This window comes from Punica granatum, chromosome 5, assembly GCF_007655135.1.
Source record: "Punica granatum isolate Tunisia-2019 chromosome 5, ASM765513v2, whole genome shotgun sequence".
NCBI lineage: Eukaryota > Viridiplantae > Streptophyta > Magnoliopsida > Myrtales > Lythraceae > Punica > Punica granatum.
The window spans coordinates 13,109,690-13,133,506 of NC_045131.1; the positions used below are offsets into that span (position 1 = coordinate 13,109,690).

At 37.0% G+C, this 23,817-nt stretch overlaps 2 protein-coding genes across 8 annotated transcripts; both read left to right on the top strand.

The window, feature by feature from the left end:
* Positions 1-230: 230 nt before the first annotated feature.
* LOC116207544 (cyclin-T1-3-like) lies at positions 231-6,530 on the top strand. Of its 6 annotated transcripts, XR_004156941.1 has the most exons (8): positions 231-418; positions 919-1,462; positions 1,661-1,742; positions 1,829-1,963; positions 2,199-2,374; positions 2,565-2,672; positions 2,791-5,141; positions 5,346-5,463. XR_004156941.1 is itself a non-coding variant. In XM_031540532.1 (7 exons), the coding sequence occupies exons 2-7, from the start codon at positions 924-926 to the stop codon at positions 5,898-5,900; spliced, it is 1,110 nt and encodes a 369-aa protein (XP_031396392.1). In that variant the 5' UTR covers positions 232-418; positions 919-923; the 3' UTR covers positions 5,901-6,530. The 6 variants fall into 6 exon arrangements, 2 of the variants coding, with proteins under 2 accessions (XP_031396393.1, XP_031396392.1); XR_004156940.1 differs by having other exon boundaries at positions 2,565-5,141; XR_004156943.1 differs by lacking the exon at positions 2,565-2,672.
* A 4,555-nt stretch (positions 6,531-11,085) lies between these two features.
* On the top strand, positions 11,086-22,988 carry LOC116208454 (long chain acyl-CoA synthetase 6, peroxisomal-like). Of its 2 annotated transcripts, XM_031541912.1 has the most exons (24): positions 11,086-11,402; positions 12,719-12,779; positions 12,850-12,927; positions 13,046-13,117; positions 13,217-13,298; positions 13,381-13,486; positions 13,574-13,650; positions 13,985-14,029; positions 14,131-14,217; positions 15,019-15,108; positions 15,217-15,296; positions 15,410-15,503; positions 16,376-16,464; positions 16,535-16,623; positions 18,002-18,131; positions 18,245-18,363; positions 19,188-19,311; positions 19,397-19,483; positions 20,118-20,221; positions 20,297-20,382; positions 20,663-20,749; positions 22,029-22,115; positions 22,337-22,446; positions 22,733-22,988. In XM_031541912.1, exons 1-23 carry the CDS (start codon positions 11,267-11,269, stop codon positions 22,430-22,432), a joined length of 2,106 nt encoding a protein of 701 aa, XP_031397772.1. In that variant the 5' UTR covers positions 11,086-11,266; the 3' UTR covers positions 22,433-22,446; positions 22,733-22,988. The 2 variants fall into 2 exon arrangements, with proteins under 2 accessions (XP_031397772.1, XP_031397771.1); XM_031541911.1 differs by lacking the exon at positions 22,733-22,988 and having other exon boundaries at positions 22,337-22,652.
* Positions 22,989-23,817: the final 829 nt, after the last annotated feature.

The following is a 23,817-nucleotide window of genomic DNA, read 5'->3' on the forward strand; positions in this document are numbered from 1 at the left end:
ATCGCATTTTTCACTAAAACGTTTGGTTTCAATCAAAGATATATGTTCTAATAATTTGATAAAACTTGTGTATCGTGCAGCAATGTACCTAATATTTTTCAAAGCAAATAAAAATAAATGCAGTAAGAAAAAAAATAATTTTTAGAAAAAAAGAAAAAATAATAATAATTAGAAAATCGGTGGTTTTGATATATAAATATCAAACCGAAAATTCGGAGTATATTACAAAATTATCTCGGCTTGTGCTTTATGTAGTTGGCGTCTCCTTCTTCTCTCTCTCTCTCTCTCTCTCTCTTCTAAACTTTGGCCTTCGCTGTTCCGTCCCCTGCAATCTCAATCTCCTCCTCGATAATTTCGATCACCGCCTCGCTTCTGAATCCCGTCTCTTTGGCAGAGCCTCCCATCCGTCTCCGCCAAGGTGAAGTTTCGTTTTTTTCTTGGTTTTCGTTTTCCGGCGTCTGGTTCTTCGATCTGATGGTCGCTCCCGGCTGATCTGATTGCGATTAGCTGGAAATTGCAGCTGATGGTTGATTTATGATTACTGGTTTTAGGTGTTCTGATGGAATAGGTCCATTTTCATGTGAAAAGCAGGTTGCTTTTTTAGGAATTTCTTTGCTCTGATTTGTTGATTTCGTGTTAAACTTGATGGTTGAATATGGGAGATATTTCTAAATTAGATGCGACAAAGGTGATCGTGCATTTTAGAGTGAGATTCATAGTGATTTGCCGGTTTCCTCATTCTGGGATTGCTAATTTTTTGTTTATGCCGATATTGAGCTTATGGAGTACAGATGACCTGGAGTTTTGCAATTGAAGTGTTATTTGTTTTCGGTGTTGAGATGGAGGAACATTTTTTTTGTCGAGTGGAATTGCTTGTGGCTTTTCCAGTCCGCTTACGTATTCGCATTTCATCTGCAGGTACAATGTCCTCATATGCCCGGAATTACCACCCCAGAGGGGGTACTTACCGCAATGACTATTGGTCCCTAAACAATAGAAATAGCTTCAACAACAACACTTACAGGAACCGGCACGTTAACTATGCCAAGAACTATAACAATCACTATCAGGGATCTGGTCAAGTTGGTGAGTTCATCGGTTACTCCAATTTCGAAGACGTGCAGCCTGATGGACCGCCGTCTATGAAAAGAAGAAGATACACATCCTCGACCTGGGGAGACTGTAGGAGGAGTTATGTTCCTCCTACTACATGTGACAATGCCTCTTTTGCTTGCAACAATGTGGTGCCTCTCCCTTCAAGATCAAATGCCGATGCCTCTACATCCAATAGTAATAAACGTGACCGTTCTCATTTGGATGATGATGAAATGGTGTTTATGTCGAGGGATGAGATTGAGAGGCTCTCCCCATCAAGAAAGGATGGAATTGATTTGATACGCGAAAACCATCTGCGGTACACGTATTGCAATTTTCTTCAGAATCTCGGGCTGCGCCTTGACTTGTAAGTTATTTACCCTCTATCTTTGAAATATATGCAGCATATAACTTGAAAGTGGTCGTTTTGTCGCTGCATTTGATGTTTTGAATTTGCTGTTGATATTCTGCATTGCATGACAAACTCACAGAGGTGTTTTAGCAGTGAAGTTGGAGGTGATACATTGATTTGTTATGCTAAGCGATTCCATTTTGTATTCTGCAGGCCACAACCCACCATTGGAACTGCCATGGTTCTTTGCCACCGTTTTTTTGTCCGACGATCTCATGCTTGCCATGATAGATTTGTGAGTTTCTAAGTCCATACGGGATTTTATTGGTCTACTTCTAGTTCAAAAAATAATTTTACCCTAATGATACATGTCAATTGCAGTTAATTGCTACTGCTGCTCTCTTCCTTGCTGCAAAATCTGAGGAGACTGCACGTCCTTTGAACAATGTCTTGCGGGCATCCTGTTATTTTTTTCACAAGCAGGACATCTCTTACCTGTCGTATCTTCTCCCTGTTGTAAGTATCTATATCTTTATCTCATTCTCCTTAGACAAAAGCTTTGTAGAAAGTTTACGATATTAAAAATATTTTGTGAGCTGGCAGATTACCACATCCTTTTGGCAATATTTTGTATACCTGACTTGGCTACTACGCTTGTAATGCAACAAAAGAACCACTGCAACTCTGATGCATGTGGTGGTTACTGGTGCAAAGATTTCTGTGTAGTACTGACGCAGGTTGTCATGTGCAGGACTGGTTTGAGCAATATCGTGAACGGGTGATTGAGGCTGAGCAACTGATTTTGACCACGTTAAATTTTGAGCTAAATGTGCAGCACCCATATGGTCCCCTCACAGCAGTTTTGAGCAAGCTTGGTCTTTCACATACTGATCTGCTCAGCCTGGCATTAAACTTGATCAGTCAAGGGTAGGTTATAAAATTTCTTTGGCTAAATGCGGTACTTAATTTTTGTGTTTCCTTGTATTGATTTTTTCTCCTATTTGCCAGATTCAGCCGAATCTCTTAATGAATCTGAAAAATATCTTCTCATATTGCATATTGCCTGATACAATTCGTTTTGATTGCTTGCTGAATCACTTCAGTTGATATAATGTAGAGATTGTAAGTGGTTATATAGTTACAATGATGTTATGGGCGTCAGAACCTCGATTCATTGCGGACTGGTAGAAGTTTGAGGGGGTGTAATGCTCAAGAGGGGAGTATGGTAGATTTCTTTTTCTTTTCCATTTGGTCCTTCCTTTGCTTCACACTCATGATTTCTCATTGATTTTCTCCTTTAAGCATTGGAATATTGATTTTTTTGGTCTGGCATATAATTGCAGGGTGTACACAAGATTAGAGTGCTCATCTATGTGATATTCTTAGCTGGCGGTTGATGTGCTGTCCATGGAATTTTGTTTTTCAACTGACGTGCTGCTAACACTGGATGCTTTTGCCATAAACATGTTTCAATCCCCTCTTACATCAGTTGTAAAGATGGTTTACAACAACTCTTTAAGCAATGTTTTTTTTCTACCTAACTCATCATTTTGGACTACTGAAGTTCCCCGCTAATTATTTTCCAATTTTCTCTTTTAATTCAAAATCATTTTAATCACATATTGTGCTGGAGCCGTTTTAGCTGGGATGCCAGTTGAGATCATGTTATATATATATATATATATTTTGGTTCCAATATTTAATTACCACAAGTGCTTATACCCTACTAGAGTTGATGGCTAGGACTCTTGTTTTATCCTCCCTCTCTTGCTCGGTTTCTCTAGCATGCATTACCTTAAAAGTTACATACAAATTTTTTTTTCATGTGCCCTTATTTTAGTTTAGCAGTTAATAATCTTCTCAAAGATGACAGTTTTCTTGGTCTTCAGAGTTAAAAGGTTTGAGCTTGGACCTCTGCCATCTCCTTACAGAAATTATCTAGCTTTCCTCCCACCATTTAAATCCTTCTTGGCCAAGTAAAAGATTTTATCAAACTGCTGATTGGTAATTGTCTAGTAATAATCAAAAGAAAATCATTGTCACAAATGAACATAACAACCAGAAAGGTCCACACAGTGTAAGGTGTTGTGCATGCTAGATTAACTGTGAAATTTATCTCTCACCTTGCTTATAAGAATAACTAAATAAATAGGAAAGAGGGGGGAAGAAGCTAAAGCGGAAGAGGGTAGGTCCTTCCAGGCATGCAATATACAGTTGAATTGCATGTTGCTGCATTTAAAAAATTGTTTTAGGACCCAAAAAAATGACGATTTTGAATGTTAATTGAACTAATAAGGTGGTTCAAGGGTTGATATTGACACTTCTACTGTTGGTAATATTTTTTTTAATATATATATATATATGTATATATATCTGTTCTTGATCCTTCGATGCCATTAAAAACTGGTGGACTTTGGAGATCTGGGAGGAAAATGAAAGATTTTGAATTGTTGGAGTGATTCGTCTTCTTGGTTGTTGATGGGGAAAAGGCCCATATGGCCTTGGATGAGAAAACATTATTAACTCAACTGTTGCTTCACCTGCATGTAGGAAAAGGAGTAGTTGATCATTACTCCTATGTGTTGGTTATATGAATATATTTGGAGGACACAGACATTTCCATGTTTATTTTGATGGAGAGCACTGGCTTGCCTTCTGAAACTAGGAGTAGAAGTAGTTGGCTTCATCACTAAGTGGATAGCCTCTGGAGGGGAAGCAACAATGAGCTTTGCAGGGCTTGTGTTGTGCTTATCTGATTCATTGTCTTCCTTCGACCTAACGGAATCTTCAGTGGCTCCATATGCATGAGTTGCATCCTTTTCACACTTGTCGTATTCTTTTCCATATGAGTGGTCAAGTCATCCTTGATACATTCCTCTATTTTCCTCTAGTTTCTCGCCTTAAACTATTGGTATTCTTTCAACACTACCACACCTTCCCATTGTGATGCCATCTTCTCTCAAGAGCAGCTTCTGATGATTTCCCTACCTGGTCTATTATAGTTGTGAAGTTTCTCAGTTAAAATCTTTCTGCTGGTCAGCTAGATTCGTTTTCAATCCATCCAATCCACTTCCCTTATAAGCACAAGAATTGAGGAAGGAGAAGAAGATAAAAGCAGGGTTGGGATAGAGGAAAGCCTGTACTGTTTAATATGATGACTCTCTGGGGGGAGCTTCCATTGCTAAACGGTGATAATGTATAATCATTCACACATCAACTTCATAAAGTGGACCCTAGAAAGTTTCAATTTCTATTTCATTGATTCTGCAAGCTGCATATCGGATAGGATACTTGAAGATTTTATATGTAAAATGTAAGTGGCACATAAAAGGCAAGAAAAGAAGGGGGGAAAGGCTTGTAGGAATGAAATCAACGCAACTTTGCTCTGATCAAGGATTTTGGGTGGCCATCACGTTAGCAGACCTTCATGCAATCATCTCCAACATGCTGATTGTTTGGCAGAAGATTGTGTCCTCTTCTCTAGAGAAGTGTAGACTTTCATATATGTCGCACTTTCTCGTTGATGAATTGAATGTGTTCGTGGAGTCAAATGAGAGCCCCTGCTGCAGTCTTTGGTGTCGGAGTACATATATCATATTATACTATTAGATGTGTGCTATATTATGGTACTCTTATCATCAATCGATGCGAGAATCTTGGAATTTTTTCCACAACGGTTGGCGCTTTTCTATTGGTAAGAGAAGTAACTATTGCTTTACTCTTTCTTCCCTAGCTAATGCATCATTCATGTCTAAAATCTCAATAGATGCCGTGTGGCATGTTTCTGCTTCTGAAGCTGATGCTTTTGGGTTTGGCTATTTAACTCTCTCTCAATAATTTTGTCAGAAAAGTCTTCTCTGTTTTATTTGTTCTTAAATGCGATTATTGTTCTCTTCAGGCTTCGGAGCTCGCTTTGGCTTCAATTTAGACCCCATCAGATTGCTGCTGGAGCTGTCTATCTTGCTGCACGGACCCTCAAGATGGATCTTTCACGGTATCATAATATCTGGCAGGAATTCCAAGCAACGCCATTTGTTATACAAGGTAATTGAGCAACTCCAGGACATGTTTGAAGTAATAGCAAGAGAGCTTAAGATTCAGTCTGACAGAACTTTATCGATTAGGCTGGTAGAAAGCCGGGGTTATGTTTGTTGAGACTTAGTAATTTAAGTGCTTATGAGTTAGTTAGGAATTAGTTATCTAGGAAATTGAGGTCAAGAAAAAGAAATGGCTGGGGGGCATGAGGGCTGAGATAACGAGCAAATTAATCTATGGTTTCAATGTTAGGGTATGTTGTATTTTGTATGAGAAATGATATAGTTACTTTGGTTATAATGCTTGGTCGATCAGTTTATGAAAGGTATGTCTTTCGTGTTATAGTCTAATCTTTCAAGTTAATCTCTGCTTGTTCTCTATTGCAGATGTTGCGGATCAGTTGATGGAGCTGTGCTAGGAAATTATACGTGTCAACCTGACACTGTTATGGTGGGGTGTCAGTCCTTAGGATAATTAGTTGGATCAGCCCCTTTGAAAATCGGCGTGTCCTCTCTCTTCGAAGAGATATGATATATTGATCACAGATATTGATTTAAATCTGAGTCCAGGAGTTGAACAGAGGCATGGAATATACACACCAGATGTTCGGAATTTCTCTCATGGTTCATGTGGAAGTAGAGTTGTGTGAATGGATTTCCATAATGTATCTTCTTTATACATGGAAATACATGTGAAGATAATTGTGTTCAATCTCCAAGAGAGCCTGTGTCTTGCCTGATTCTGCATATGCAAGGAGCTCGTTTATAAACCCTGGGTTGTAAATGAGCGAAACCTTAATTAGGTCACTGTCCGGATGGACATTCTCTGTTCTCTTATAACGAGACGGACAGTGACTAACGGAAGCTTGCCCTGGTGTATCTCCTTCGGCGTGTGTCTCGCCTCGGTTGCTTAGGTGGGGCCACGGTTATTTCTGGTTGGTTGTCAACTCGCTAATAATCTCTCCTTCAATTTGTCATTTGCTGCAAGCATCTACTCTTCTGGCATTTCTGTGTAAATGTTAAGTCTTTAACAATTTTCCTTGTCCTTTCATTCCAGGCCGATAAGAAACAGTCAGAAGTAGTACAACATTTAAATCAGGCTCCGTCTATTTTCTGGAAAAAAGAATCGTGAGGCCAAGAAATGGCGGGAAATCGATCGTACTAGTTTTCCGACTGGTAAATTATGAATTGGATTCTATCTTGCTTAATATGGAAGACCCCAACATGAGCTTCTCTTGGAGAGTCGGAGATCTCGATTTCGACTTTTTATAACTACAACAATATGAAACTTCTGAAATACGCTCCTTTGTTAAAACAAAATTGCAGGGTACAGAGGAAAGGGGGAATAGAAGATACGTGCTAAATGAGTCTACCGTTTTCAGAAAAAAAGATTTTTTGCCAAAATAGAGGAATGATTTAGAATATTTATAAAAAATGATTACTGATATGTTAAATTCAAATATTTGAATAGTCGAAATGGTCATCCAATTTACAAAATTGGGCTACAGTGCATAAATTTTCAACCCCTCTCAATTTATAAAATAAATCCTCTGTATTTTTTTAATGACACGTGTACTCGTGAACACTTTACAAATTCTCGAGACAAATCAGTCTGGCCACATAAACTATGTAAGTGGTCCAATATGAGATAATTTACTTAAGCCGAATAACAAAAATAAAATAATCAATAAATGCTGAAAGAGTAAAAAAATTGAAAATTTTAAAAAATCTTGGTAAATTTTTAATGATAAAGCATGAAAACTTTTCGAGGCATGGAACATTATGTACCGTCTTACTTGCCGACTAACTACTCTTATGTTAACTTTGCTGATATACATTCAAATGATATACATATACTTTACTTAAAAATTCCTTATAATCTAACATTTCGTTCTGATAATCCCATATTAAATAATTTTAAAAAAAATTGAGCATTGGATTAGAAAAAGAGGACAAAATTGTCTTTTTATATCCTTAACCACCATTTTCTCTCCCTCCCCATTTTCCCTCTTTCTCTCTCACTGCCTCACCAAAACCTGGCACGCGTATGGCATTCCCTTTACACAATATTCAAATTTTATAATATTTCTTACTATGTATATAAATTTTTAAAAATTATTTTTTTCGATAGAATTTTTTAACATATTTCATAATGGAAGAGCCCCGCGGGATTTATTGAAGTTGGGATTATATGAAATAAAATGGCACGGTGTATTAGTTGACGAGGTTTTCATAAAATTTTCAATTTCAATTAAAAAATGTGTTTCCTATTAATTTAATATAATCACACGAGTATAAGTCCAGTTTACGAACTCAAGTAAATTATTTAAAAGATAGAAAATTATTTGAGATCAAAGTTATTTACTTGCATATGCCATACATATCATAGACCAATGCTTGAATGAATAAATTATAATGTCGTAGTCCTACTATTCAACCAGAAAAAAAGGGACGAATTACGTCCCCAGTTGAGTCAAAATGAGTGAGCGTGCCATACCGTTTTGACAAAAATTATATATTGGGATGGAAAAGCTCCTAACAAGGCAACTTTCTTTGTGAATTCAAATGTTAGAATGAAGCTTTAAATCACGCGAAAGTCATGAAAATCCTTTTAGAATTAAAAACTTTATAAGAATTGGCCAATCTCTTCACCTGATATGATAAACTATAATTAAAATTACAATAAATAAGAGTTTGACCCATTAAGCAAATTTATGGTCTCTAGTAATATCATCTTGATAAAGAACCATTCAAGAGTCCTACCGAAAAAAAATAAAAAATCATTTAAGAGTTTCTTCAAGTCGGGCCAATTAGTGTTTATTTTGAATGTATGAAAAAGAAAGAGGAAAAATGGTTAATTTTAGTCTTCAATTTTTAACATTCTTTTGCTTTTAGTCCTAACTTATTTTTTAGTTGAATATCGTCCTCAACCTTTTTCAGTTAATTCACTATGGTCCAATTATTAATTTTTTAATTTAAAATACTATCGACTTGGGATCTCCCAATTAGGAAAAGAAAGGGCCTCATCAATGGTCAAGGAGATCACCGAAGGCTTGTAGGTTTGTCAGCGACCTTGGAGAGGGAGCCGAGAGGGGTGGTTGCCGCTCAAGACCCCTCCCCTTCTCCCTTCCGATTTTTGGGTTTTTTCTTTTTAGTAATTTTAATATTCTAAAATTAAATTTTTATTTAAATAAAATGTCACATTAGTATTTTTAATTAAAAATGGTAAATTTCACGTGCATCACCTCAAATTTTTGTAAAAGGATAATAACACCACTTTCTTTTAAAATAAGACACTATAAGCAACCCTATTTTATTTTATTTATTTATTTTTATAACGAGAGGTTTTAGGCTTCACTCTTAATCCCCACAGTTCACATGAATATCCTGCAAGCCTACGGGATATGTCAGTCCCGCCAAATAGGTCGTGCAGGTAGTCCAATATAAAAGATTCTCCTGCATGGTTTTAGAAGTGACTTGAATTTGAGACTTTCCAAGACACGCTCCTTAACCACTAGCCCAACCCTAACAACAATAACAACAATAATAATAATATATGTTTTATTTACTTTTCTTACATTGTAGGTGATTTGGCACGACATGTGTGACTTGCCAACATGGCACCTAAATATTATTACTTTATTTTAAAAATAATAAAAATAATAATAATATTATTATTATTATTATAAAATAAAAGAACAGAATGAGAAATTCCAAGGGGAAAGGGTATGGGTGGTGTTGAGGCTCTGACATGGTCATCATAAACTTTAGAGGTCTTTGGCAACCTTAAATGGAAGGGCTGGTAGACTTTGGATGGAGGAGGGGCTGCAATAAGGGCAGTCAGTTATGCGTGATTTTCGAAGAGCCATCAGGTTCTAGGCAACCTATTGTGTAGACAGCCGTTGGCCAAAGGTCGACGAAGGAAGCCCTACCATGCCCCCTTCATCCATCCTTCTTTTTTTAGTTATTTTATAGTTTTTAAAATTCTTATTTTACTTTTTATTTTCATTTTATTTTGAAATTAAAGTATTACATCAGCATAGTGGACATGAGGCGTCCGATCAGTTGCCATGTAAGCAAAAGCAAGGGCAGTTAGTGTCATATTTTAAAAGAAGAGAGTGTCGCTATTCTTTTAGGCAAATTCGAAAGATGCACGCATAATTTCCCTTCACAAAATAATAATGGGGACAAAAGTGAACTAATTGAAAAAGATTGAGGACTAAATTCACCTTAAAAAGAAGTTTGAGACTAAAACAAGAAAGAATTGAAAATTGACAACTAAAATCAAGCTTTTCAAAAAAAACAAAAAAAAAAAGAAACGAAAAGAATCTCATAAAGCTTTGGATTGGAAAAATCAAACCACAGGGCCACATTCAAACATTGGAGGAAAGAGTCAAACGTGAAATTTTGTACCCAAATCACCACCAATAACTATGACTTTCTCTCTCTTTTCCAAAGCATTTCTGCCGGCAAGCCCGTACCTTTCCATAAAGTCCCCCCAATCATTCCAAATACGTCAGTTCCTTTTCCACACACACACACACACACACACACACATATATATATATAACACATTTTTTTGCTCGTGTGTATGGGTTTCTCCTTATCTTTTACTAAGAAAACAAAAAGAAATTGCTTATAGAGGTGAGTTGATGGATTGCTCCATGCCCCAAAACGTTATTGTAAATCCCCATATAATCAGACGTTTTCGGATATACAGTTCAAAAGAAGCTACAAATTCAAAAACTTATTAAAATCAGGCATTTTCGAACATACAATTCAAAAGAAGTGCAAATTCAAAAGCTTATTTTCATCCTCCAAACGAATCGACTATTTCAAAATAAGTACTAGAAAAAATCACGCCCCATTTGAATTGAGAGAAATTTGATTTTAACTTTAACTTTAACTTTAACTCAACACACTACACAATAAAAATACACATTTTCCAAGTCAAATTTATAATTCCATCTCATTTATCATTTTACACAATCAAAATCAAAATAAAAATTAAAATAATTTTAACTCTGAATCCAAACGGCCTGCCAGTCTTATACATGGTCACGTCTGCTATTAAAATGTTAATTTTTGCAATGGTCAAGGATTTGGTTCCATCTTTTGTCGGCTTATGCTTTCTTTTAATGCATCCTATGCCAAATATATACATGTGTAAAAAAATCCAAAGTCAAAGCCAAAGCCAAAGGATAGGAGGATAGTGCCATTAATTTTTCTGACAAATCTAATAATAGTTTTATTCTTTAAATTGATTATTTTTCCCGATATTCTTTAATTTGTATATATGCCTAGGTAATTCTATATGGTACAATATCACCGTGACGGCGCGACACATATGGTACTCTTCTCTATATGATACAACGTAGTAATATTCAAATGCATAGTAGTTGTATAGTACTTGAAAATTCTGACAGTATCATTATAATAAAAAGATTGTATATACCATATAAAGAAAAATACAATGTATCATCGCCATATTGTGTCATTGTATAAAAACTCATAAATTTATGTATATGAAGACGCAGACATAGATATATATATATATTTATTTATTTATAAGGAAAAAAAAAACCTTGAAAAAGGACACAAACGGCGACAAATTGTTTTATCTGCAATCGCAGAACATTATCGTCATCGTCATCGATTCGCCATTGAAGAGCGCGCCCAGTTTTTCCATTTTCGTTTTCGCCCTGTGGTCATTTTCGTCTCCCGCGACCAAACAGAGCTCCCAAAGTCTCGCAGCTGAAGAAAGCTCGTAGCTTGGCACGGGGCAATGTCCTCCGCAGATACCATGGACGGTGCGCCGACTGCTCACCGCCGCCTCAACGCCATCCACCGCCACCTCGCCGCCGCCGGAGACTCCGAATCTCAGCTCCGGCCGAACCCCACCGCCGGGGAGTTCGTCCTAGGTGAGTATATAATAACCTCTGTAAACGCACACAAACACGTATGTATACTCCGTCTGGCTCCCCCTCTACAACTGATGAACTGAAACTATTACGAATTTCTGGCAAACGATGAGAATGATGATTTAAGCTCTCTAGAGCAGTAAAAGAGGCTGTGGGCAACTGCAAAGCCTTCATGTTATGGAAAGGTGGAATTCCGTGAGATCCTGTCTTGATAAACGCAGCATCCATGGGTATATCTATGTATTCTGATCATTGGATTATGATCCTATGACCTCGCAATTCCCCGGCTTTATTGATTCTTGTCGGGCCCGCATCAATAAAACGCACCTAGACCTGTCTATCCCCTTCTTTTCTGCCTTTTCGTAGGTGGGTGCTTTGCTTTTTGGTTCTCTGGTATCTATCGGTTCTTTCTGACAAGTGATCCCACAGACGGGGCTTGGATTCTGAGTGGACACTTCTGCCATTTTGGGTTTCAGGATGCATGATGTTGACCGAAAAGTTCGTCTCTTTTTGTTATTGGTCTCTCTTAATTTCTGAGAATCTAGCTCTGTTCATTTTAGATGGTCTTTCAGAAGGTAATAATTGCCTTTCAAAAAGCAATAATTGTCAATACTCAAGTGAACAGTGCAGGCATCTCTATCTTGGACTGGACTATTTTAGGGTGTTCTTCTCAGTTTGCCATTTCTGGAGTGATTGTCTAATAAGATAGTACTGTTCTTTTTTTTTTGGCCGAAAAATAAGACAGTTCTTGAAGACGTAAAATTAAGACAGTACACGCTTAATGATTCTAATTCCTGGTTGTCTGTTGTGGGTGCTAGAGAGTTGGGATTGTTGTTTTGCTGTCTTTCTTTATTGAGCGTGAGTTTTTTCTCAACAAATAATCTGAAGTAACCTGCTTGGTGGCCACTGCCCGTACTGTTTCATTTTTTTTTTATTTGATATGGTGGTGGAGCTGTCATAGCTTATGGATTGGCACAGAACTCTAGCATCTGGCCATTTCTCCTGCATATTTTTTCAATGATTCAAGATAAAGATAATCTGGCTGTTTAGACTCTATTTCTTTGTTAGCCATTCTAACCACGCCGCAGTATACCCTCAAATGTATTTATAAGAGATTCATGTGAAATTGATCTTTTATTGATGTATGAGCCAAGCCAGTGGCAATTTGCCACCTTTTATCATGCACCAAGAGGATTATATGCTTCTCTGCTTCTTACCTGAGTTTATTACGCACATTTTCTAGAGATATCTTAGAGAACAATGATAGCATTATCATCAATTTAAGATAGTGATGTGGCCGATACTTTATTATGCAGAACAGGGATACAGTGTTGTGCTTCCAGAAAAATTGCATACTGGGAAATGGAATGTCTACAGGTGGGCATCACCTAAGTTCATTCTTGTCATTGGCTTTATTGCTCCCTAATACCAATTCTTATCATGGCAGATCTGCACGCTACCCTCTAAAGCTATTGAGTAGATTCCCGGACCACCCTGATATTGGTACATTGCATGATAATTTTGTGTGAGCATTCCTCCTCTGCCTGACTAATCTTGATAAGCTTTCCTTTAATGCACTACACTGCATTGCCATCCTCCTTTTGTTCAAATAATATCATCTGACAGCTTCTCTCTCTCAACAGGCGAGCTGTCGACACTTTTCAGGATTACAAATATTTGGGTACACGGGTTCGGGTTGATGGAACAGTTGGAGAGTGAGTTTCTAACTGGTCTTTCCTTTCCTTGAAAGGCTTTGCACCTAGCATTTCTATTTAAATTTCCAATGTTGAATGCCTCTGGTTTTGTGCTGTAAGTTACAAATGGATGACATATGGAGAAGCGGGCACTGCTCGAACTGCTATTGGTTCGGGGCTAATTTCTTATGGAATTCCAAAGGTAATCGAATTATCTTAACGCGTGACATGAATAATTGGTTGCTGGAACTTGAAACTGACTTTTTTTTTTCCTTTTTCAATAGGGTTCTAGCATTGGGCTATACTTTATCAATAGACCAGAATGGCTCATTGTTGATCATGCCTGCTCTGCATACTCTTACATATCTGTTCCTTTGTACGATACCCTTGGTATATCACTGCTACTCCATTATAATTAAGTTGGATTTTGCCAAGTCTGGCCATTTCATCAGCCTCACAGGCAGTGCTTCTTTGCAGGTCCTGATGCCGTCAAGTATATTGTTAATCATGCAGCTGTCCAGGCTATATTTTGTGTTCCCGAAACATTGAACCTTGTGAGTCCCAAACAGCTTTCCTTTGTTACCTATTGTAATTTTACAAGATATCTTGTGAGACAAAAATTCTTAAGCCTCATACGTGTTATTTTCCCATATTCCCACTAGCTATAGATACCTGGAAGAATATAAATCATTTCAATGGGAAGAAATGCTTATTTTGATGTACAACTGGCTCTATATTATCATGAGAAAAGTGGCGGTTTGAGCCTTTAATTGAGATAGATTCTCTTAAATAAGAAATTTCTTAACTTAGATCCTCTTTCTGATCATTGGAGTATTTTACAGTTATGATGTCTGTATTTCTTTTAATCTTTATCGACTGGATTTGCAGTTACTAAGCTTCCTGTCAGAGATCCCAACTGTGCGTCTTATTGTGGTAAATAGAAATTCTCACTCTTTAACACCAACAACCTAGCACAATTTTTCAGCCAGATTAAATGTTTGAAAGTTTTATATGTATGTCGTTTTTACTCTTAGGTGGTTGGAGGCATTGATGAGGAAATGCCATCACTTCCATCAACAACTGGGGTTAAAGTCTTGACATATTCCAAGTTACTCTCTCAGGTAATGGTTAAGTTGAATGGAGCAGTTGGATGTTTAATTTAGCCGACAACCTAGGATGATTATTTATCTTTCATTCTTCTCGAAAAGAGAAGTGTGGAAAGGAATTAACTAGCAAAGCCTCTAGTATTTTTCAAGCAAAATGTGTCAATAGAAGTTATCATGTAAATCAAATTAGCAAAATGATACGGTGTTTGATCCAGCCTATAGATGTGAATGTATAAAGTTTTTGGTAGCTTAGAGACCCCAAGATTGATGGACAATTTTCACTAGATTCAATGCAACTGCTGGTTATGATGCATTGTGAACATTTTGCATCTCCATGTTCGCAAAGCTTGTAATGGCTTGTAAGGTCTTGTTGCTGGCCTCTTAGTTAGCAATAACTTCCTGAATGTTGGATGACCAGATCTAGGATTGTTTTTGAAAGGATGAAAGATCTGGAATTGGAAGGGAAGAAAAATTAGTAATAAGTTCATGGCTAGCTCTCTTGGAATGTTCTAGGTGCAATTGGTCTAATAAGTTGTAAATACGCCCTCTCAGAGACACATACTGTGTAATTATTTTATTTTCCATATATTACTACTTATTAGAGCTATTCAATACTACCCTTTTCAGCATATTATGATACTCTTTATCTCCTTTTGAGTATTGACCTTTTCTAATGCGATAGTGAATTGACATTGTTTTCTCTACTATGGAGGAAGTCGCACGCTCTAATACCCCCTTAGAGAAATTGATGTACAGAGTCAGCAATGATGTCTGTAGAAAATTATATTCTTCACAATGTGAATATGCATTTTTCAGGGCCAAAGCAACCTTCAACCCTTCTATCCGCCTAAGCCTGATGATATCGCTACAATCTGCTATACAAGTGGCACAACTGGAACACCAAAGGTATCTTTTGTTTACATTTAAAGTACTGTTTCTGACTTTGAAGCTGCAGGCCCACTTTTGCAATTGTGCACATTATGAAAGTATCTGAACTTTCATGTCAACTGTTAGGGAGCTGTTCTAACGCATGGAAACTTGATAGCAAATGTTGCTGGTTCCACTTTCAGCGTTAAATTTTATCCTTCAGATGTGTGAGTATCAATTTCCATTTATTTGGTCACATATGGCTGTTGATGAGAATTCCATGGCTTTCAAGTTACTTCATTCAAATTCCTTGCTATAATTATCAATTAATTTTGGATAGGTACATATCATATCTTCCTCTGGCACATATCTATGAAAGAGTAAACCAGGTCATGACTGTTTACTTTGGCGTTGCTGTTGGATTCTACCAAGGGGTATGTTCTCTTCCAGACTATATGACGAGTACTGCTGAAGTCATCTTTTGCGTATTCATTGTTAAATTTTGTGTGTATGCATTGCTTGACTTTCACTACTCATTTTTTTGAACTACATTCATGCAAGGTTCTGTAATGGGATAAATATTACCTTTGAAGTTTCTATTGGAAAATATGATGAGCCTTTAATCTGCACACGAACTTTTGGCATTTACCAAAATTATATTAGGCTCTTGCTGGAAATTACAAGTTTTGCGTTATGTTTATTGGAATTTCCGAAGCTATAGAAAATTACAATAAATTTTGAAGTCTTCCGCACCTTAAATGACCATAATTATATGTTTCTTTTAAATGCTTGATTTACATAGAGTAGTATATGTTATGGATTGGGAACTGCATGTTAGTGAGTAAATCTAAGGAGCATCTATATGATGATGCATAGTTAATTATTAACCACTCTATGTATAGTAGTGCATAAACTGATACTGGTTGATTTTTCTATATTTATCCTCTCGCACATTCCTCCCTGGTTAAGAATGCCATATAATTATGGTACATAGTACTCTGAATATTTTGCTTTTTCTTGTGGGGGGTTAAATATGACGGTTTTCAAGTAATCCGGAGTAGCCAAATATGTGTTCACTGTTGCAGCCTCTTAAGTATGTATGCGAGTTGTTTGTCTATCTCTTCTTTTATGGTATGACTTCTATCATGATCTGATGGGTTTTCCCTGACAATGAAAAGCAGCAGCTACTAATGTAAATATTGCAATAATCCATTTTGTAAAGTTGGAAGTTTAATTTAAGCTCTTTTTTTTTTTTTTAAGGATTAAGTTTTACTTGCCTTGTATTGATATCTTTCATTTGCTGTAGGATAATCTGAAACTAATGGATGATATGGCTGCTCTTAGACCCACTATCTTTAGCAGCGTTCCTCGGTTATACAACAGGATATATGCTGGGTAAGCCACCAAGTAAACTGTTATACATATTGAATCCTTGTTTAGTCTACTCATGTTTTAAGCTGTGCAGGATCATGAATGCGGTGAAACAATCGGGTGGATTAAAGGAGAGGCTATTTAATGCTGCCTACAATGCTAAGAAGCAAGCTATGTTAAATGGTTAAGAAACTGCAGCCTTTCACTTTTCTACTAAACAGCATCAATTGAGTATCATGAACTATGGTTCCCCAGAAATATAAAATGATAAAGTTCCATACTTATTTAATACAGTTTTGTATCATAGTAGACACGAACTTCTGAGTATTAAGAATAAGATTTAGCTATGTCAAGCTGTTGGCTTCTAATTATTTCCAAGACTAAGACCCGATGGAATTATTAGTTATGATGCGATAAAAAGACTGAGATGAGGTGTCACACTTCAAACTGTATCAAAAGTGTAAATATGGGGAGCCTTCGAAATTGTTTTCGAAAACCTGTTCCTAATTTGTTTTTTCAAAATTAAGGATTCCTTTAGTTGTTTGACATGGTTACGTGTTACTGGTTCCCCGAAGAGTTTATTTACTCATTGTGTGCTTGGAAATGTTTACAACAATATACAATATAGTTTTAACAAACCAACACTACTGACCAAAATCTAGCAACCAAAGCAGGCAGCCATTGACAGGTTTGACTGGTAAGCAATACCTGGAGGGGCTAAGGGTGGTTGTTGGCGGCAACTTGAGGCAGTGGTCTTTCAGTGGAAGCTTGTGAAAATCTGAAGTTGTTTTCTAGAGTCTTTTTCCCTGAATTCTCCCGAGCAACTTAACTATTCCTTTGCAATTGAAAGTGGGGAAACGGGTACCTATGATTTCTAAGAATACTTGAGGATGAGCAAATTGATTATTTTATAAAGAAATTGGATAAATAGCTATCTGAATTAGTCATCCCAGTTTCATGCATTTGATTTTCGACAAGGAATCGCTTAAATGTATTGGGTGTACCTACTTCATCATGCAGTAAATGCAGTAGCTGCCAATATGGCATGTTTGTTTCAACTTAATTAAATAAGTGCTTAAAAGTTAGTTACAAGTTAGTTAAAAGGAAAAATGGATTGAAGAAATATGGAGTGAGAGATGAGAGTCTAAACTGCTTAATCATTAATTACAAAACCACTTAATAAAATAAGTAGAAAATTTTAAATTAATGAAATAAGTCATTTTTGACTTATTAGTGCTCTTTACTTCCTCACAAAACTTTTCTCATCTTTATCATCCCTCCGCACCTCCTATACATTTCCTCCCTTAACTAATTAAGTGCTTAACTTTTAAGCACCTATTTTATCAAACACCACCTTAGATTCATTCTAGATGAGATGATACAATGGAATTGTTGGAATGGTTTCTTTGGCAGCACTACCTACTATAAGATTTTAAAACCTGGCTCTGAAATCTCTATAAATTTGATCTCATGTAAACTCTATATCTCTTAGCTCTGCTCTGTGGTATACTAGGTTTTTTCTCTTTGATGTTTTAGTGCTTCAATACTGGCAATTATGCAGGTAAGAATCCATCTCCGATGTGGGACCGATTGGTTTTCAATAAGATCCGGGACAAGCTTGGAGGAAGAGTACGTTTCATTACATCTGGTGCCTCGCCCTTATCTCCTGATGTGATGGAGTTCCTGAAGATGTAAGATTCTGGCTTTTTTCCCTCTTAATCGAATGCTCTTTGGCTTAGAGATATGCCAAGCTCATGGGCAGGCTCGACTCTGTACAATAATGATGGATGTCAATTTCTCTCAGCTGCTTTGGCGGTCGGGTGACAGAAGGATATGGAATGACTGAGACATCTTGTGTTATTAGTACCATGGACGAGGGTGACAACTTAACAGGTCATGTTGGGTCCCCAAGTCCAGCATGTGGTGAGTTACTTAAGCATTGCAAAACCAAGAGGCCTGCTTGAAAAGCTTTTGTAGTGTATATATTAAAAATAAAACCTGAGAAGACATGCTTATTTGAAGTGGAAATATGGAAATTATTTCCTTGGAAAATGAACTTTGCACTTTTTTTAAAAAAAATTCTGAAAAGAATGTGGGGAAAGTGGCTTACGTAGTTTTCAGATTTTCCTAACCATTTGACTAATAACCGATGGGAAGCCTTTTAGGTTGATCTAATTCAATATTGAAATCACTAGAAGGATGGCTATAATGGAAAACTGGGTAAAAGAAATTTCTTGTCAGCAGAAACTTCTAAAAAGTTTCCTAAATTTAGAAAATTGTCAATAAATTCAACACCAGAGCATCTTCCCCGTTCTTCCCCATACAGAAAATTGTAGCAGAGAAGAGAGAGATGAAATAAGAAGAACAAAAGCTCTTCTCTGAGCTAAACAACATTCTAATCTTAGTTTCTTCTGCTAATACTGCTTATAGCATTAAAATTGCGTAGGTAGATGGATTTCTTTTTCTGGTTGAATGGTAACTTTGGAATAAGATCGATAATTTGTCGAATGAATGAGAAGTGAAACCACACCTCTGCTGTTATGTTTGATTGTATGCAATACTTGCACATTTGCCAAATTCACATGTGCCACCTTCTTGCAGTTGGAAACATTAGTAGCTATTTTTGCAATGATATGAATTTAATTAGAGACCTGACAAACAATTGCATGTATAAATAGGAAAACATTTAATTGTTTCCTTTTGCATTGCGCCTTTAGTTGACAATTTGGTGGTCTCTTGTGTTTCAGAAATAAAACTTGTGGATGTTCCAGAGATGAATTACACATCTGAGGATCAACCTTATCCCCGTGGCGAAATCTGTGTCAGGGGTCCCATTATATTCCGTGGCTATCACAAAGATGAAGTTCAAACGTGTGTTTGGTTTCTAGTTCTGGTGGTGTTGTTGGTTATTTGAGAGCACAATTACTCATCTTACAATGTCTCAAAATTGTTACAGGCGAGAAGTAATTGATGAAGATGGGTGGCTTCATACCGGTGATATAGGGCTGTGGTTACCTGGAGGTCGCTTAAAGATTATTGATAGGTCAGACACATCATTCTTTAGTTATCCTCTGACGAGTACCGTAATGGCTCTCACCAGTGTTGTTTCTTATATAAATCTGTATGTTGGTGCACCATAAAACTTGTTTGGGCAAAGATAAAAAATTACGGGGCTGCAATTCTTCAGCTTTGCTGTTCTGAGATGCAAGTCTGCCTTTGCCATAGTCTTTAAAACCAGAGTAAACCGGCTGGCTAGTCCAGGAATTTGACTCGCTGGAAAAACCAGATATGTTAAGAAACGCATCGAACTAGCCGTTTCTTATATTAGTCTGGCTCCTTTTTCCTTTGTTGATTGTATTTATGTAAAGGAACTTATATTTCACTACTACAAATCTGTTTTAGACCCCTTGAACTGATAGCTTAGTGGCTCGATCTCCCAAATGTATCTGAAAAACGACGTCCTTCGGCAGATGAGAACAAGTGGGGAAGGTTCATCTGATTACTTTTTAAGCAATAATATGTGAATTGTTTGCACTATTGTGCCTTAATTGGTATTTTGGGTTGAGTGAGACTGTTAGGCTCAGCTAGGACGAAAACACTTACGCAGACAAGCCTCAAATAGAACATTAGCATATGATATTATCACGGTTTGGTGAAAGCCATGCTTGTCTATACAGGAAGAAGAATATCTTCAAATTGGCCCAAGGAGAGTACATAGCGCCAGAGAAGATCGAGAATGTATATGCAAAGTGCAAGTTTGTTGCTCAATGCTTTGTTTACGGTGAGTAATAGGATCGGTCTCTCTCTCTCTTTCTATTTTTCCTTCTGCTTACTTAATGATATTGTCTTCCGATAGGTGACAGCTTGAACTCTTCTTTGGTGGCTATTGTTTCGGTCGACCAAGATGCCTTGAGAGCATGGGCTGCTTCTGAGGGCATAAAGGTGAGTCCTTAACCTCTGATTTGGTCTTTCTAAACGGGAATTTCCACTCTCAATCTCTGTACTCTTAAATTTCGAGCAGAATGCTCATATATGAACAGAATCGATCATGAACAATTCCCCTTTGTAAACAAGCGGGGGTTCCTTTATTCGTGCATATCAGCAGTTAGTTTGCATTTTCCCAGCCCATAGCCTTTATGCTTGTAATTGCATTTTGGAATGAGACAGACAATTTTTCATCTTGAATGTTTGTGGTAATTGTTTGCTGAATTTGAAAGTGCAGAATGACGATTTAGCGCAATTGTGCAATGATCCTAAGGTAAAGGCTGCTGTTCTTGCTGACATGGATGCTGTCGGAAGAGAAGCTCAGGTGATTTTTCTTCCTTAAACGTGCCTTTTTGATTAGTCTTATTGTTACTTTTACTTCTTCAAATTGTTCGTTCACTCTTAGGTTATGTTTGTTTGGACTTAATTTTAAGTGCTGAAATTTTAAGCATTTAATCAAATAAGTGCTTAATTGATTAAGTAAAAATTGTTTCATAAAAGTTAATAGTGTGTTTGGTTTTAGAGTTAAGGTGAGTTGAGTTTTGATTTTAATTGGATTGTAATGATTGTGTTGTTGAATAATAAGAAAAAGTGTAAAAAAGTAATGAATTGTTGAGATAATTTAATATTAAAAATTGAATTGAATTCTTAAAAAATTAAAGAAAATGAAAAAAGTAATAATTGTGTTGTTGACTTTTGTTATGTAGTGAGTAGAGTTAAAATTAGAGTTAAAATTTTAAAAACTAACCCTAAAACCAAACGGAGCATAAGTTTTGAAAGTCTGGAGTTTTTGATGCAGTACTCACATGCCAGCCCACTATTTTCTTTCTTTTCACTTTTGACCCCTATTTTTACAATTTTTTTATTATCATTTCTCAAAATAATAAAAATCGAAAATTAAAAAAAAAAAAGAGGAGAGAGCATATCGGGATCCAGGGAAGGGGGCGGTGTTAGTCTTCGATTCCGGCCACCACTGCCCTAATCGAGGTCGCCGGTGACGTCGTGGGTTGCCGACAACCCCAACTGGGCGGTGGTGGCCGAGATTGGGGCCACCACCACCGAGATCTCACGCCCCACTCTCTCTCTAGAAAGAGGGAGGAGATCCGGGGAAAATTCCCGGCGTCGGTGGCTCAATCGTCAGCAACCAGCCCGCCAGTGGGACTCGTGCGATCTTGTCGGGGGGGGGGGGTGGTTGCCGTTGATTGGGCCACTGACGACGGGAATCAAGGACGGCAAGAGGGGGTGGGGTGTTGTTAGGGAGGACTCAGTCGCCTCCTCCCTGTCTCTCTTTCAGGTCGGCTGCTAAGCAGTGAGCCAATTTGCAAAATTTGAAAAGTTTAGGGGCACCGCCGTAATGGATAGCCAACTAAGCGAATTAGCTCAAAATGACTGAATGATTAAGTAGTAGGTTTTCATTTACTTAATCATTAAGCACTTTTTTTATTGAACCATTAAGTTAAGTAAATTTATTTTTGGTGTTATCAAACAAACTAAACTCAATTAATTGCTGAATGATTGAGTTTAGCACTTAATTTGAGTTATCAAACACACCCTAATTTCAAACTGCAAAGACTTAATGATCTAAATTAATTTGATGACTGCAGCTGCGAGGTTTCGAATTTGTAAAGGCCGTGACTGTGGTGCTCGAGCCTTTCACAATTGAGAACGGTCTTCTCACTCCAACATTCAAGGCAAGTAATCGCACAACAAGAGGATTTGTTATGAAGAAAATGGACGATCTTGATTCTAAAGTACCGTTAGAAGTACTCGACATGTATCCTGTAAAAGTGCCTCATAGCATGTCTTGGAAAAATGGGAAATTTAAAGTTTTTCTCTGTTTCTGATAACCGAATAGCGCCTATCATTTGTTTGATAATGGAAGCTTCTTGTTGCTGTGTTTTCATTCTTCCAGATCAAGAGGCCTCAAGCGAAGGAGTACTTTGCGAAAGCCATAAGCAACATGTATGCAGAGCTTTCTACAACGGATCCCTCCCCGAAGATGTTGTAAACCGAAAAATCGAAGTAAGCCTCTGTCCTGATGCATTATGATATTGAAGATTGGGACGATGGAAATACGACAGGAAACTGACAGGAGAATTCTGTTAGATCCTATTCTTCTTTTTTATTTTTCCTAATAAAATTTGTAATGAATTCATTAAATGCCTTTGAAATATCGTAAATAAATGTGAGTCATGGTTCAAAATGTATACTACAACTGATCGTTAAAATTGTTGTGTGTCATGGACCATTAAGGTCCAAGTATGCGAACCCCTTGAAACGAATGAATCAATTATCGAACATTCTTTAGGCCGGAGGAGTTGCTAGCAGTGAAGATCTGGATGTGTGACTTTGCCCTTCTCACTGCCAAGGAGAGAAGAAGTCGATGTTTGATGTCATGTATCCGTTAGCCTGAAATGGGATCGGCTTCGGAGAAGGGAGAGATCCCGGAAGTTGTGAATAGTTTGGTGGGAGTATGGAAGACCATCTGGTAGTTAGGTGGTCCTTGTCGTTAGGTTCAGGAGATGTTCTGCTATTTCATTATCTATAACCAACGTCTTTTCTTACATTGGTTCTTGAATGTTTGACGGGTTCAACCTGGGTCACTACATCGTGTTAAAAGAAATGCTGGAATGGATCCGGGTTATGATGCATTGCCAGGCGCTATACGATCTGACTGCATATGTGGGTTGTGCCTACAGAATCGACAGACACGAACTTATGTCCTTGTTATGAAATTCGCTCGATACGAGCTTTAGTGGTGTTGCCTGTAACCCGATGAATCGAATGGGGAACATGCCCAACTGCATTATTAAACATGAGCATTATTGGAAACTAAAAGTTAGATAAAAGGTTTTCGCCTCTCCTTTTGACAATATTATAGATAAGCTCTATTTGGCTGAAAAGGGAAGTTACGGATTTTGTCGTTCTTCCTTGAAAATATTCCAGTATCGAAGAAAATTACATTTATTTTACTTTGTTTATTTTACTTTGTTTACGTGGCGTCATGAGAAGATGGCATTTGTTATAACTTGTGAGAATTTCGTTATTATATTTGTGTTTATTTTCCTATTTACTAGGCTCTGAGACCCGTGCATTGTACGGACTCTATAAATAAAAGTTTGCTATAAAAAATTCTATTTGTTTATAATATAAGAAATTAAATTTAATAATATTTGTTAATGTGGATTTTATAGTTATAAATATACATAACATATGAAATTTGTTTTATACTGAAAATACTTGAATTATCTAAGATTCTTCATTATTTCCACATTTACATAGTATTAATAAATTATATTTATTTTGTACGTATGTGATGATATTTATGCTCTTAAAAATATACCATATGAATTCTTTTAATTCCTATGATGATTATATGAATTATATTATAAA